The sequence below is a fragment of the Macaca mulatta genome, chromosome 19, assembly GCF_049350105.2.
Source record: "Macaca mulatta isolate MMU2019108-1 chromosome 19, T2T-MMU8v2.0, whole genome shotgun sequence".
Lineage (NCBI taxonomy): Eukaryota > Metazoa > Chordata > Mammalia > Primates > Cercopithecidae > Macaca > Macaca mulatta.
Window position 1 is genome coordinate 67,167,997 of NC_133424.1, and position 16,766 is coordinate 67,184,762.

The 16,766-nt window shown below is 49.1% G+C and overlaps 1 protein-coding gene across 1 annotated transcript; it reads left to right on the forward strand.

Annotated features, from left to right (window-relative positions):
* Window positions 1–461: 461 nt before the first annotated feature.
* Window positions 462–15,914, forward strand: LOC114669735 (killer cell immunoglobulin-like receptor 3DL1). The gene is given in 10 exon segments (XM_077981852.1): window positions 462–558; window positions 3,331–3,366; window positions 4,114–4,407; window positions 5,848–6,147; window positions 7,775–8,068; window positions 10,365–10,415; window positions 14,517–14,618; window positions 15,080–15,132; window positions 15,232–15,393; window positions 15,395–15,914. Coding segments are annotated over 10 exon segments (1,437 nt in total). The 5' UTR covers window positions 462–524; the 3' UTR covers window positions 15,506–15,914.
* The last annotated feature ends 852 nt before the right edge of the window (window positions 15,915–16,766 follow it).

Genomic DNA, 16,766 nt, shown 5'->3' on the forward strand with positions numbered 1-16,766 from the left:
AGAACAGTTCTAAGATTGTAAATAATGGCATAATCCTTCCCTGGGTATTTAAATCATTTAAACTGGTTCTGCTGTCATACTAGAAATACAAGCATGAAACATCCTTATGGTTTATTCGTCACAATTGCTCTGACAACGTTCATAATACCTATTAGATATTTTGCATATTACACACGAAGAAGAGTTTGAAACACAGATAAAAACAACAAAAATATGTGAAAAGTCTTTCACGTCAGCACAGATTTTAGTCACCTCGTGTCCGGGAGGTTGGATCTGAGACGTGTTTTGAGCTGATCATAGTGAAGGACACAAGGTGTCAGTTCTAGTGAGAACCATTTCCAGGAAGCCATTTTCCACTCTTGAGTGAGCACCCGCTGCACCTCATGCAAGGTAGGAAGAGCCTGCGTACGTCACCCTCCCATGATGTGGTCAGCACGTCAACTGCATGGGCAGGGCGCCAGATAACATCCTGTGCGCTGCTGAGCTGAGCTGGGGCGCGGCCGCCTGTCTGCACCGGCAGCACCATGTCGCTCATGGTTGTCAGTGTGGCGTGTGTTGGTGAGTCCTGGAAGGGAATCGACAGAGGAAGCTCTGGGGTGGAGATCTGGGCCTGGAGTGGAGATATGCGCCTGGGGTGGAGATATGATCCTGGAGTGGAGATCTGGGCCTGGAGTGGATTTATGGGCCTGGAGTGGAGATCTGGGCCTGGGGTGGAGATCTGGGGCTGGAGTGGAGGTATGGGCCTGGAGTGGAGATATGATCCTGGGGTGGAGATAAGGGCCTGGAGTGGAGATATGGGCCTGGAGTGGAGATCTGGGCCTGGAGTGGAGGTATGGGCCTGGAGTGGAGATCTGGGCCTGGAGTGGAGATATGGGCCTGGAGTGAAGATGTGGGCTTGGAGTGGAGATATGATCCTGGAGTGGAGATATGATCCTGGAGTGGAGATATGATCCTGGAGTGGAGATATGATCTTGGAGTGGAGATATGGGCCTGGGGTGGAGATATGATCCTGGAGTGGAGATATGGGCCTGGAATGGAGATATGGGCTTCGAGTGGAGATATGGGCCTGGAGTAGAGACCTGGGCCTGGGTGGAGATCTGGGCCTGGAGTGGAGGTATGGGCCTGGAGTGGAGATATGATTCTGGAGTGGAGATATGATCCTGGAGTGGAGTTATGGCCTGGAGTGGAGATATGATCCTGGAGTGGAGGTATGGGCCTGGAGTGGAGATATGGGCCTAGAGTGGAGATATGGGCTTGGAGTGGAGATATGATCCTAGAGTGGAGATATGATCCTGGAGTGGATATCTGGGCCTGGAGTGGAGATTTGGGCCTGGAGTGGAGATATGGGCCTGGAGTGGCGATATGGGTCTGCGGTGGAGATATGGGCCTGGAGTGAAGATATGATCCTGGAGTGGAGATATGATCCTGGAGTGGAGATATGATCCTGGAGTGGAGATACGATCTTGGAGTGGAGATATGGGCCTGGGGTGGAGATATGATCCTGGAGTGGAGATATGGGCCTGGAATGGAGATATGGGCTTTGAGTGGAGATATGGGCCCGGAGTAGAGACCTGGGCCTGGGTGGAGATCTGGGCCTGGAGTGGAGGTATGGGCCTGGAGGGGAGTTATGATCCTGGAGTAGAGATATGATCCTGGAGTGGAGTTATGGCCTGGAGTGGAGATATGATCCTGGAGTGGAGATATGATCCTGGAGTGGAGATATGATCCTGGAGTGGAGATACGATCTTGGAGTGGAGATATGGGCCTGGGGTGGAGATATGATCCTGGAGTGGAGATATGGGCCTGGAATGGAGATATGGGCTTCGAGTGGAGATATGGGCCTGGAGTAGAGACCTGGGCCTGGAGTGGAGATCTGGGCCTGGAGTGGAGGTATGGGCCTGGAGGGGAGATATGATCCTGGAGTGGAGATATGATCCTGGAGTGGAGTTATGGCCTGGAGTGGAGATATGATCCTGGAGTGGAGGTATGGGCCTGGAGTGGAGATCTGGGCCTGGAGTGGAGATATGGGCCTAGAGTGGAGATATGGGCTTGGAGTGGAGATATGATCCTAGAGTGGAGATATGATCCTCGAGTGGATATCTGGGCCTGGAGTGGAGATTTGGGCCTGGAGTGGAGATATGGGCCTGGAGTGGAGATATGGGTCTGCGGTGGAGATATAGGCCTGGAGTGGAGATATGGGCCTGGGGTGGAGATCTGGGTCTGGAGTAGAGATATGGGCCTGCAGTGGAGATACAAGTCTGGATTGGAGATCTGGGCCTGGAGTGGAGATATGGGTCTGGGGTGAAGATCTCATTCTGGAGTGGAGATCTGGGCCCGGAGTGGAGTTATCGACCTGGAGTGAAGATCTGGGCCTGGGGTAGCGATCTAGGTCTGGAGTGGAGATATGGGTCTGGAGTGCAGATATGATCCTGGAGTGGAGATATGGGTCTGGGGTAGAGATATGGGGCTGGAAGGGAGATATGGGTTTGGAGTGGAGATATGGGCCTGGAGTGCAGATATGAGCCTGGAGGGGAGATATGGGTTTAGAGTGGAGATATGGGTCTGGAGTGGAGATATGGGCCTGGAGGGGAGATCTGGGCCTGGAGTGGAGATCTGGGCCTGGAGTGGAGATACGGGCCCGGAGTGGTGATATGGGCCTGGGGTAGAGATATGGACCTGGAGTGGAAATCCGGGCCTGGGGTGGAGATCTGGGTCTGGAGTGGAAATTTTGGCCTGGAGTGGAGATATTGGCCTGGGGTGGAGATCTGGGTCTGGAGTGGAGATTTGGGTCCGGAGTGGAGATTTGGGTCTGGAATGGAGACATGGGCCTGGCATGGAGGGATGGGCCTGGAGTGGAGACATGGGCCTGGGGTGGAGATATGGGCCTGGGGTGGAGATATTGGCCTGGGGTGGAGATCTGGGTCTGGAGTGGAGATCTGGGTCTGGAGTGCAGATCTGGGCCGGGAGTGGAGATCTGGGCCTGGCATGGAGGGATGGGCCTGGAGTGAAGATATGGGCCTGGATTGCAGATGTGAGCCTGGAAGGGAGATATGGGTTTGGAGCGGAGATATGGGTCTGGAGTAGAGATATCAGCATGGAGTGGAGATATGGGCCTGTTGTGTAGATCTAGGCCTGGGGTGCAGATCTGGATCAGGAGGCTGGGTCTCTGCACAGCTGAGATCCCTGCTGCGGGGGCAGGTGGGCAGCCAGGGTGAGTTTACCTTCAGCCCAGCAAGGGCCTGGCTGCCCAGACGCACAGCCCGGTGGGGGCAGCAGGGGAGGCCCTGGTTTGCCTGCAGATGGATCATCCATCATGATCTTTCTTTCCAGGGTTCTTCTTGGTCCAGAGGGCCTGTCCACACACGGGTGAGTCCTTCCCCAAACCTTAGGGTGTCATCTCCCCACCTGAGAGGATTTTCCTGAAACAAGAGGGAAGTCCTGTCAGACAGTGTCTCATAAACTAAGAAGGGGGCACCCTGGGGTGCTCGGCTCACACTTCTGACCTCGTCCTCTCCGGCTCTTCTTACCCTTGGCTGAGTCAAGCTCTGTGAAGACCGGGGTGAGCTTGGGGTGCTCCAAGCCGAGGTGTGCAGGGAGGAAGTGGTGTCAGCGACTGAGGAAGGGAGGGAAGCAGTGCTAGGAACAGCAGGTCCTCTGAGGACAAAGGTGTAACTCACACCCTCCAGTGTTTGCATGACGGTCAGGGCTGCAGTGTGGCTGCTGTCATTCTACTAGAAGAGGTGGGGAAACCACAGCCATGACCCTGACATTCCAAATCTTCTGATAGGGGCTCAGTTCATGCACTGGCTGATGTTCCATTCACAAAGGACATGCCCTCCATGCCGTGTCTACTTTGTGTTCTTTTATGTGAGTCATCTTGAAGTGTTAAAATCTAGTAAGAGTCCCTTATTCAGCACTTGTTCAAAGTTCTCAGCTGACACCTTTGTTGTAGGGAGATGCCATGTCCATGCTAGATAGGTTCTTCCTGTAGCCCTGGACACCCAGGTGCGCTAGCAGCCTTAGAAACATGGAAAGGGGAAGAATCTTCTGAGCCAGGGAGGGAGGGGCGGCTCCACATCCTCCTCTCTAAGGCGGCGCCTCCTTCTCCCCCAGGTGGTCAGGACAAGATCTTCCTGTCTGCCCGGCCTAGTGCTGTGGTGCCTCAGGGAGGACACGTGACTCTTCGGTGTTACTATCGTGATGGACTTAACAACTTTACCAACTTCACTCTGTACAAAGACGACAGAAGCCACGTTCCCATCTTCCACAGCAGAATATTCCAGGAGAGCTTCCTCATGGGCCCTGTGACCCCGGCACACGCAGGGACCTACAGATGTCGGGGCTCATACCCGCACTCCCCCACTGAGTGGTCGGCACTCAGTGACCCCCTGGCGATCAGGGTCACAGGTCAGAGGGCTCCTGTCTGGGCTTCTCCTTGTCCCACCTCCTGAATCCCAGAGCTTCTGCTGGGGGTGTCCACCAGGGTCCCATCACCCAGGACCTGACTGTCTTTGGGGTAAAGGGGGATTGAACTCAGGGAAATGGGTGCTGTGATGGGAAGAATAACTGTCCCCAATATGGCTACATTCTAATCCCTGGAGCGTGTGACTCTTTATGCTATAGGGCAGGGGACTGAAGGGGAAGTTGGAGCTCAGGTTGTTGATGAGTTGACCTTGAGATGGGGAGACGGCCTGGACTGTCCCACTGGGCTCAGTGTAATCACAAGGGTCCTCGTGACAGGAGGAGGAAAAGGAGAGTGGGGATTAGAGCAGTATCGTGGGAGACTCCATCAGCCACTGTGGGCTTTGAAGGTGGAGGAAGGTCACGAGTCACAATGGCAGGAGGCCTCTACGGGCTGGAGAAGTCAAGAGAACCGCTCTGCTGAGTCTCCAGAGGGAACACAGTTCTGTAGATGCCTTGTTTTTAGCCCAGGGAGAACTGGATCCAATTTCTGTCTCCAGAAGTGGAAGGGGTCAGTGTGTTCTCTCCAGCCGCCATGTTTGTGATAATTTTCTGCAGCAGTAACAGGAAACCAACACATGAACCAGCTTAAGGACGAGTTAGGAAACCAAACAACGATAGCCGGGCATGGTGGTGGGCGCGAGTAACCAACGATTGGATCCAATCGCTTGAATTTGGGGGCAGAAGTTACAGTGAGCCAAGACCACACCACTACACTCCAGCCTGGGTGAAAAAGTGACACTCTGTCTCAAAAATCAATTAATTAATCAATTAATTAAAGAAAACAAACAAGGAGAAGGTTGGCAACCCCGAGATCAGGAAGGGCGGGACGCTGATGCCACCACCAGGCTCCATCCACATAGGGAGGGGTCGATGCTCCAGGAACCAGCACCAGGAGCCACCCTGTGGAAGCTGGCACCATGGAGAAGGCACAGGCATGGCAGGAGAGGATCCCAATCCCCACCAGGAACAGGGGGTGTGGACACTGGTGCCTGCCTCACTGATCAGTTCATACCTCCTGCCAGGGACTCCAGTTTGTCCAAAACAGATTGAACCAGGCTGCTAACATCCTGGATATGCAGCCTGCCGTGGTTCCTCTTCCACCCCCACATAGACAGCAGGAAAGAGATGAGTGGGAAACAGATAAAACAGCCTAAGAGATGAGGCTGAGCCCCGTGGGAAGGGCGTCCGAGGCTACTAGAGACAGACGGACAGAGAAGAGGGAGGGACACAGATGGAGGGACCTGCACCAGGGGATAAAAGACAGGGAGACACAGAGAGGGAGGAAAGAGACAGACAGCCGGGAGGGGAACCCTCACTCGTTCCAGGTGCCATGGATATGATGACAAAGGGAGACGCCTTCTAAATCACAACCTCTCTTTCTAGGAGTCCACAGAAAACCTTCCCTCCTGGCCCTCCCAGGTCCCCTGGTGAAATCAGGAGAGACGGTCACCCTACAATGTTCCTCAGATACCGTGTTTGAGCACTTCTTTCTGCAAAGTGAGGTGACCTTTAAGAAGTCCGTGCACCTTGTTGGAGAGCTCCACGGTGGGGGTTCCCAGGCCAACTATTCCATGGGTCCCACGACGTCTGCCCTTGCAGGGACCTACAGATGCTACGGTTCTGTCACTCACTCCCCCTATGTGTTGTCAGCTCCCAGTGACCCCCTGGACATCGTGATCACAGGTGAGAGTGTCCGGACATTCTTCTCATTGTCACTGGGACACAGAGTGAATGATCCAGGACTTGGAAGCCCCGAGTGGTCATGAGGAAGATGAGTGTGGGATTCTTATGGAGAGAGACTGACTTGGCGAGGTCTGTACCAGCAGAGACAGAGAATCAGGAGACACAAGTACAGACCAGGTGTCATAACAGAGGACAGACACAGGGGCCATACAGGGAGGTAGAAAAGAGAGAAAGAGTTAAAGGGGACACTCAGACAGACAGACATGTCCCAGAGAGAGGCGTCCTTCTGTGCTGACTTTGCTCAGATACCTGGCACAGGTTAGAAGCTTCATTTCTGTTTTACCTCCACAAAGCGTTTCTACCAAGAGAATCCAAGGACACCCACATTTCTGTCCTGAGTCAGCCCCTGTGGCCTCAGACCTTGTGGCACCTACAGATGCCGTGTTTGTTCTGACACCTCTGCCTTCCGTGCAGTGGACAGTCATCGTCCCAGGATATCATGGCCCCAGAACACCAACCCCTGTATGCTGTGTGAACTCGGGGTCCCCACACTGGATTCTGAGGTTCATATTCCACATAACCCCACATATGATAGGATTCCTGAGGGACACAGAGAGAAATCAGGAACATCAAAAAGCAAAGACATAAACACACAGAGAATGATCCAGAGGAAGGAGAATGAGAGACTCATAGACACATAAAGAGACAGAAGGGAGGGCAGAGGGGTGGAGAGAATGATGGAAGGGAGCAGAGAAAAGCTCCAAAATCAGAACCCTGAGGGAGGGGCACAAAGACAGAGATAGATAAAGATGTGGGGATGGATTGCAGAGATTCCAAATAGAACTAGAGAGACTGAGAGGCAGAGAAAGACAAGGAGATGGAGAGAGACAGATGGTAAATGGATAGATAGATATAGATAGATGATAAATAGGTACATGATAGATAATGGATGGGTTATAGATACATAGATGGCGATTGATAGATAGATGATACATGGAGATGATGATGATAGATAGATAGATCAATAGATAGACAGATAGATAGATCGATAGATAGAGAGATAGATAGACACATAGATAGATACAGAGATACGTAGATGATACATAGAGACAGAGAGGCAGACAGAGAGAGAGGGAATAGACAGATGATATATAGATATAGATAATAGATAGATGGTGGATAGATAGAGAGACAGACAATTGATAGAGAGATAGATACATGATACATAGATATAGATTACAGATAGATAATTGATAGATTGACAGGTAGTAGATAGATAGATCGATCGATAGATAATAGATAGAAATGTGCAGAAGGTTATGAACAAGACAAAGTGAGAAACTCAGAATTAAAGAAAAAGGAAGATCAAGTCAACAATCCAAGGAGGGTCAGAGAGAAGAAAACAATACAAAAAGGGAAAACACACCTCGGGCTGGGGAAGTGAGGTCAGAGACCTAGAGAGACAGAGAGTGGAAGGAGGAAATAGACGTGAAGAGAGACGGGGTGGAGGGTGAGAAACAGAGAGAGCATTAGGTCATAGATCAGAGGAGTGAGTTCTCAGCTCAGATGTGAGGGGAGCTGTGACAGGGAAGAATCTCCCTGAAGAAATTGCCTCTTCTCCTTCCAGGTATATATAAGAAACCTTCTCTCTCAGCCCAGCCGGGCCCCACGGTGCAGGCAGGAGAGAACGTGACCTTGTCCTGCAGCTCCCGGCGCTCCTTTGACATGTACCATCTATCCAGGGAGGGGGAGACCCATGAACTTAGGCTTCCTGCAGTGCCAAGCGTCAATGGAACATTCCAGGCCGACTTCCCTCTGGGCCCTGTGACCCACGGAGGAACCTACAGATGCTTCGCTTCTTTCCGTACTGCACCCTACGAGTGGTCAGTCCCCAGTGACCCACTGCACGTTTCTATCACAGGTGAGGAAAGCCCATGCCTGTCCCATGTCTTATGATCCCAGAGCCATAGCTGAGGGGCTTCCTGCTGATGATGGAGAGAAGCATGGACAGGTTCAGAGAGAAGACCAAGCTTCGGTGTGAGGGCGGGATCAGGACGCAGGATGGCAGAGAGGGCACCTCCAAACCCTCCTGCATGGCCTGCGTGGTGGTCCTCGGTCAGGGCTCCAGACACCCAGGCAGATGAAGAAACTGGTCAGGACAGACCCAGAGGAGGGAGACTGGGCTCAGTTTGGGGAGATCAGAGGTTCCCTCAGCCCCTCAACCTTACCCATTCACCAGAAGCCCATCCTGGCCTCTCACCCACACAGACATATCATCACCAGGAACCCTTACAACCTTTTCTTTTAATTTGAAAAAGTATTTGTTGAGGTTAAAAATACCTATAAAATTGACCACCTTTACCATTTTTAAGTGTAAAGTCTAGTGGTCATAAATACATTTATATTCTGTTCTGTTTTTTGTTTTGTGTTGTTTTTACCCTCCATCATTCCCTTCCTGGCCTCTGGTAGCCACCATTCTACTCTCTACCTTCTTGAGATCCACTTTAGAGCTCTTGCATAAGGGTGAGAATTGGCAATCTTTGTAATGAGCTCCAGTTCCATCCATGTGGCTGCAAATGTCAGGATGTTACTATCTCTATGGATGAGTAGTCTCCACTGTGTGTATGTACTACAGTCTCTCTATTCATTCATCACTGATGGGCAATTAGGTTGACTCCACATCTTGGCTAGTGTGAACTGTGCTGGAACAGTCATGGGAGTGCAGATAGAACTTCGATACACTGAAGTCCTTTCCTTTAGATGTAAACCCAGTAGTGAATTTGTGAATACTATGAAAATTCTCTTTTTAGTCTTTTGTTTGGTTTTTGTTTGGTTTTTGTTTGGTTTTTGTTTTTGAGGCAGAGCTTTCCTCTGTAGCCCAGGCTGGAGTGCAAGTGACACAATCCAGGCTCATTGCAACCTTCTGGGAGGCAGAGGCCTCCTGGATTCAAATGATTCTTCTGCCTCAGCCTCCCTGGGAGCTGGGATTACAGGTGTACACCACAACGCCTGGCTACGTTTCGTATTTTTTAGTACAGACAGGGTTTCCCCATGTTGGCCAGGCTGCTCTCAAACTCCTGACCTCAAGCCAGGTGCCCGCCTCGCTCTCCCAAAGTGCTGGGATTGCAGGCATGAGCCACCATGCCCAGTCTCTTTTTAGTTTCTTAAAGGACTTCCATACTTTTCTGCATAATGGCTGTACTAATTTACCTTCCTACCAACAGGGTTGGTAGGATTCTCCTTTCTCTACCATCTTGCCAGCATTTGTTTGATGTAATCCCTGTGGTCTGTTTTTTGCTTTGATTACTTGTGTTTTTGAGGTTTTAAACAAAATGTCTTTTCTTAGACAAATGACCTGAAGCATTTCCCCAATATTTTCTTCTACATGTTTCACAGGTTCAGGACTTAGACTCATGTATTTAATTCATTTGGATTTGACTTTTGTGAATGATGAGAGGTACAGATGCAGTTTCATTCCCTGCATGCAGATAACCTGTTTTCCCCACATCGTTTATTGAAAAGACTGTCCTTTCCTGATTGTAGGTTCTTCACACTTTTGTCAAAATGCATTGGATTGGCTGGGCATGGTGGCTCACACCTGCAATCCCAGCACTTTCAGAGGCCAAGGTGGGCGGATCACCTGAGATCAGGAGTTAGAGGCCCGCCTGACCAACATAGTAAAACCCTGTCTCCACTAAAAGTACAAAAATTAGCTGAGCATGGTGGTCAGCGCCTGTCATACCACTACTCAAGAGTCTGAGGCAAGAGAATTACTTGAATTCAGGAGACGGAGGTTGCTGTGAGTCAAGAATGCACCTCTGCACTCCAGCCTGGGTGACAGAGCAAGATTCCATCTCAAAAAAAAAAAAAAAAAAAAAAAAAAGCCGTTGAATGTAGACGCATAGATTATATCTGTGTTCTTCATTTTTCTCCATTGTTCTATGCACTTTTCTTTATGCCAACATCATGCTGTTTTGTTTACTATAGCTCTGTAACATATTTTTAAGTCAGGTAATGTGTGTTCCTGTTTTCCCTCTATATCTTAAAGTCTCGAGATAATGGGTAACACATACAAAAATTATGGAGAAGAGGATCCCAGGACTCCCAGAACCCATTGTTGGATAACACAGTGTTGGCCGTGAACCAACCTCAAAGATTTCCCTTGAGTAGAGGACAGGCACCCTCATTTCCTCACCTCTGTCCTGTCTCTATTCTAGGAAACCCTTCAAGTAGTTGGCCTTCACCCACTGAACCAAGCTCCAAAACCAGTGAGTAAAGAATCCCTCTTATCTCTGCTTTTGGAAACCTGTGGAGGTGGAAGCCTTGGAGTCAAGCCTTGGATCAGCACCTCCCAGCTCTGACTGTGGGCCTGTCTTCCACCATCTCTCTGAACTCCAGACACTCCAACAGCAAAAGGGATCTGGGCCCAGCACAGGGCTCCATGAAGTCTCTTAATCTCTAATCTTCTGCGGCTGAGACCTCCTACAAGCTGGAAGAATGATTGCAAATCTGACATCCTTCTCAGGAAAAATGCAGTGTTTGTTCTCCCTGCATTCCTAACTGGAGGATAAATTCCTGGGGGCTTGAAAGAGGGAAGGGAAGGGAACATCTAATGAGGGTGAGGTGTTTTAAAGAAGTTCCACTTGCCAAGGAATGAGCTCCTGTTGGTCATGAGGCAACCCTGGCTGACTCAGCAGAGCAAGAGCCTTGAGTAACACAGAACAGAGCTCATGCACGCACACTTCGACTCACTGACTCATTCAGCCATGGCCCCATGCTCAGGCTGTGCAGTTAGAATCCATTCCTACTGTTGCCATAACCAATTTCCACAAAATTGGTGGATGAAAACAAAACGGCTTTTTAATTATCTTACAGTGCTGTAGCTCAAAGGATGAAATGCACCTCACTGGGCTAAAATCAAGGTGACAGCAAGGCTGCCTTCCCTCCGAAGGTTCCAGGCGAGAATCTGCTCTTCACATGTCCCAGTTTCTAGAGGCTCCCACGTTCCTTGGCTCCTGGTCCCCTTCCTCCTTCCTCAGAACCCACAAAGACTGGTCACGACTCACATGGCATCACTCAGACCCTTCTTCCTTGTCCACGCCTCTTTCTCTGAACATTCCTCTGCTTTCTTCACCATCTTTTAAGGATTTTGGGATTATATTGCGTTCACAAAAATAATCCATCATCATCTCCCTAATATCATCCAGGATACCCTCCTTTTCAGTTCAGCTGATTAGCAACTATAATTCCATCTGCAATCCTCATTCCTCTTTTCCATGTAAAATCACATATTCACAAGGTATGAAGGCTAGGACAGGGACATTTTTGGGGTGGGGTGGATTCTCCTACCTTCCGCAAATAATAAACAGGATGCATTTGGCCTGTGCTCTTGGGACACTGACGTTGCAGATGGGTAAACGAGAGGAAAGAAAAGGAATGCACAAGTGGACCTATAAATGGCTGATCTATTGGGAAATATCTGTGCATAAAATCTATTTATTAGTTTATTTTTTTTCTTTTTTTTTATTAAGATAGAGTCTTACTCTATCCCCTACACTGGAGTGCAGTGTCACGATCTTGGCTCACTGCAACTTCCGCCTCCTGGGTTCAAGTGATTCTCCTGCCTCAGCCTCTCGAGTAGCTTGGATTACAGGCACCCGCCACCACACCTGGCTAATTCTTTTTGTAGATTTTTGGTAGAGACGATATTTCACCATGTTGCCCAGTCTATCTCCAACTCCCAATCTAAAGTCATCCGACCGCCTCAGCCTCCCAAAGTGCTGGGATTATAGACGTGAACCACGGCACCCAGTCAGAATTTAAAATAAATAATAGATAATGTTGAGTGTATGATTTCAGGTCACAGAGAAGTTCTCACTAATCACATATTTGTGATGTTAATGAAAAAAATGGAAGACTGGCGGAAAGATTTTCCACACACAGCTGTCAGCCGTGAAGGCACAAAGGTGAAAACAATCTTATGTGGAAGGAAGAGGCTCTGCCTGAAACGCTGGGAATGAGATGGGAGAATTACAAGACCACTGGAGAGAGAGGAGAGCACACTGGGCACACAGGAAACTAAGGAGGACAAGGAGTGTGTGTTTTATACTCACAGCCCTTGGATTCACCTCGGGCTAACTAGGAATCCCTACATGATTAATAGTGACTGACATGAACATAAGGGAGGCCCAGGTGCGTAACTGGAATCTAGGAGACCGTGGAAAAGGCAATTCCCGCCCCACAGGTGAAATGTGGTGCTGATTTAGACACTGAGTGGATGAAGCGGATGGATACAGGATATGTTTGTGAGGTAGAATCATTTGCAGGGAGGGCTTGCTGGGTTTGATTTTCCTAGTTGTTTATTCCTTGCTTCATTAATTTCTTTCTGAGATTTATTTCTCCTACATGTAAATCAATTCCTGGCAGAGGAGTGATAGAAAGACGAGGCATGGTGCAAATGAAGGGACCTATTACAGCATAATATACAAGGCTGTGAATGGGGGCTCATGCCTCTAACCCAGCATTTTGGGAGGCTGATGTGGATAGATCACTTGAGATCAGGAGTTCGAGACCAGCCTGGCCAACATGGTGAAACCCTGTCTCTACTAAAAATGCAGAAATTAGTCATGCATGGTGGTGCATGCCTGTAATCGCAGCTACTTTGAAGGCTGAACCAGGAGAATGACTTCAACCCCGGAGGCAGAAGCAGTGAGCCGAGATCACCCACTGCATTCCAGCCTGAGTGACACAGGGAGACTCCATCTCAAAAAATAAAAATACAAAAATATAATATAACATACATGAATGACAAAGGTACCTCCATTCCAATCATCATTTTTCTAGATCTCTGTAATTACTTCCTTGATCCTTTATCTTATCCATTAGAATATCAGCCTAAAACCTCTTCCCTATTTGACTTTCTGTGAACATGAGATCATAGAGAAAATATAAAAGCCCCCTGAAGCCACCAGCACAGGTCCAGGAATAGAGAACGTGTGCTCTGTTCATTGCAAAACACTTTCCCCCTCACGCAAATCCCCCACCTCACCCCAACTTGCAATCACCTGTGGAGATTCAGATAGACCATGAGGAGGTAAACACTAACACTCCTTCGAGTGAGTTCAGATCTTGGAATCAGACATCAGCACCAGCACTAGCTCCTGTCCCCCTTTCCTCCTAATACACACAAGGGCAACAGATGGTGGAGGTGAAGCAACAGATGGTGGAGGACGTTGTCCTTCCCCCAGACTCTCCGGTAGAACAGCAGCCTTATATGCGTCTCCCGAGATCACAAAGAGTAGCACGTTTCACACGGGCTTCATCATTATTTCCTGGTTGTTTGACATAAGAGAATTCTGCTTCGCTTTCTTGATCTTGATTTCACTTTTGTTTCCTTTTCTTGGAGAATGTTAGTTGCTTGAGTCAAGAATGCTGTGGATGTTGAATGTGTAAGGCACATTCACTGTGTATCAATCCCAGTCCAGTCTCCCCAGAGAAGACTCTAAACACCTCCTGTACTGCACCTGGGGCTATGCCAGTTTCTGTCCCTCACCGTCACTCCAGGGAGACAGAACACACAGAGAATACATGACATAGGCAGGTTCATTCCTAACAGATAACCAGCAAGTGACAACAGAAGCCTGCATTTCGGTGTGAGCCAGTCCTTCTAGGAAGAACAGGAAGAGAGCCCAGCCCGTTCGGGCACGTTCCTCCTGCTCTCAGGATGTTGCCATCTTAGTCCATTTTTGTGGCTCTAAAAGAACACTTGAGCCTGGGTAACTTCTAAAGAAAAGAGATTTGTTTGGCTCACAGTTCTGCACACTGTACTGGAAGAATGGAACCACCATCTATTTGCTGTGACGGCCTCAGGCTGCTCCCACTCTGGCAGAAGAGAAGGAGGGTCCGTGCGTGCAGAGAACACTGAGATCACATGGCAAGGGAGGGAGCAAGGGAGAGGGGGAGAGATGGAGCTTCCAAGCTCTTTTTAACAATCAGCTGTACAGAATCTAATAGAGGGAGAACTTGCTAACCCCATCATGTGGGGACAGCGTTGATCTATTCATGATGAATCCAGCTCCATGACCCAAACACCTCCCAAGAGGCCCAACCTCCCACACTGGGGGTTACATTTCAATGTAAGGTTTCAAGGGGTCAAACATCTAAACTAAAGCAGTTGTATATTCAGCATGTTCCATGGTTACTGTGAGAGCTATAACTGAGAGAGCAGGAGAAAGCTGGGTCTCCCGCCATCGGGCCGCTTGTCCTAAGGAGACATTCCACATCATTACCTGTCAATCAAGAAACGAGAGACAATCCATAAGAAGGAACTGCTATGATTAGCTTCTTATTGGAGTCTCGTCTTCCTCCAGGTATCCCCAGACACCTGCATGTTCTGATTGGGACCTCAGTGGTCATGATCCTCTTCACCATCTTCTTCTTTCTCCTGCATCGCTGGTGCTCCAACAAAAAGAGTAAGTCTCACGAAGCAGAGGCCAGAGACCTCAGGGTCGTGTGGGGAAGCGGGATGGGAGCACGCGGGTGTGTGTTTCTCACCGGCAGGATGATCTCTGGCCCAAGGCAGAAGCCACAGAGGCAGAGCTTTCTAGAGAGAGCACCAGACCCCCTGTCCCTGCCTTCAGCTCACAGACCATTGCCTGATTCTCAACTGTATCCTCATGTACCTGGAGCCACTGACATCCAGGAGAAGGTTCCATGATAGGCAGAAAGTGGGAGACAGAATCAATGGGATGGAAATTGAGAGCCATTCATGGGAAGGGGTCTTGAACTCAGAGAAACAGAATGTCTGAGCCTCACTGTTGGCAGCTGAGGCACCTTAGGCGTCTACGGCCTCCCCTGTGTGTTGGACTCTGCACATGAAATGAGGACCCAGACGTGCCCTCCCAGCTGTTTTGATGACTTTTGTCTCCTACAGATGCTGCTGTAATGGACCAAGAGCCTGCGGGGGACAGAACAGTGAACAGGGAGGTAGGTCCTCCTCAGCCCAGCCTCGTGGATCGAATCTTATTCCCTAATAGTCCTGAAGAATGTGAGCCCCTCCCTCACTCAATATTTCCCTCTCTCCAGGACCCTGATGAACAAGACCCTCAGGAGGTGACATACGCACAGTTGGATCACCGCGTTCTCACACAGGGAAAAATCACTCACCCTTCTCAGAAGCCCAAGACACCCCCAACAGATACCAGCGTGTACACGGAACTTCCAAATGCTGAGCCCAGATCGAAAGTTGTCTTCTATCCATGAGCACCACCGTCAGGCCTTGAAGGGGTCTTCTAGGGACACAACAGCCCTGTCTCAAAACCGGCTTCACAGCTCCAGTGTACCAGCCGCAGGAATCTGAAGCTGTGAGTCTGCATCTTAGGGCATCGCTCTTCCTCACACCACGAATCTGAACGTGCCTCTCTCTCGCTTACAAATGTCTAAGGTCCCCACTGCCTGCTGCAGAGAAAACACACTCCTTTGCTTAGCCCACAATTCTCCACTTCACTTGACCCCAGCCCACCTCTCCAACCTACTGGCTTACTTCCTAGTCCTACTGGAGGCTGCGATCACACCGAGGAACTCACAATTCCAGACATACAGGAGGCTCCCTCTTAACACGGCACTTAGACACGTGCTGTTCCACCTTCCCTCATGCTGTTCCACCTCCCCCCAGACTATCTTTCAGCCCTTGTCAGCAGTGCAACTTACAAATTTTTTTATCATTTCAACGTAGCTCTCTCCTCTTCAAATAAACACGTCTGCCCTCATCCTTTAGGTAATGTGACTCTTTATTCGCCGAAAGTTTCTGGTGTTATCATTACCATGTCCATATAGCCCCATATGTTCTGCACTGGGTTCTCACCCCTGGACTCTGAGCTTCTGGAGGCAGAGTGGAGCCTGATTTCTGTCTGGAACTCCAATTTCCACCTAACGATGCAACACATAGGAGGTTGCAAGGATCGTGAATCAGATGAACAAGTGATATTCTTACTCTCTGCAGACCTGGAAAGCTGGCAGAGCCATTCCAAGATGAAACATCTGTAGAGTCATAGGCCTTGTTAGTCTCATCTCCACAGGGACACATGTCAACACATCATCTTTCATACCATAAATACACAGTCGCTCCTCCAGATCTGTGGGGTTTACAGGTGTTTGTTGAGCCAACTATAAATCAAAAATATTCAGAGAAAAAATCCACATAGTTTCAAAAAGCAAAACTACGCTGAATGGACACAAATGGAATGGTGTGTATACTGTGTCAGGAATTATAAGTAATCTAGAGATGATTTCATGTATACAGGAGGATGCACATGGGTTATATGCAAACGCTGTACCTATTTATGTAAGAGACTTGAGCCCCTGCAGACTGTGGTATCTGAGCGGAGATCCTAAAACCAATCACCCATGAGTAGTGAAGGACGATTGTATCTAACTTTTATTTCTCAATTTTAAATATAAATCATAAAAAATTTACAACAACAAGATAAAAAACAAGAAGTGTTTTATAGTGTGAGAATAGGTTTAGATTTATTTTTTTCTATGCGTAACCCTTGGGCCCATGTTGTCTATGGAGAAGACATTCTATTCCTCCTTAAACCACACGGCAGCCTTTGTCAACT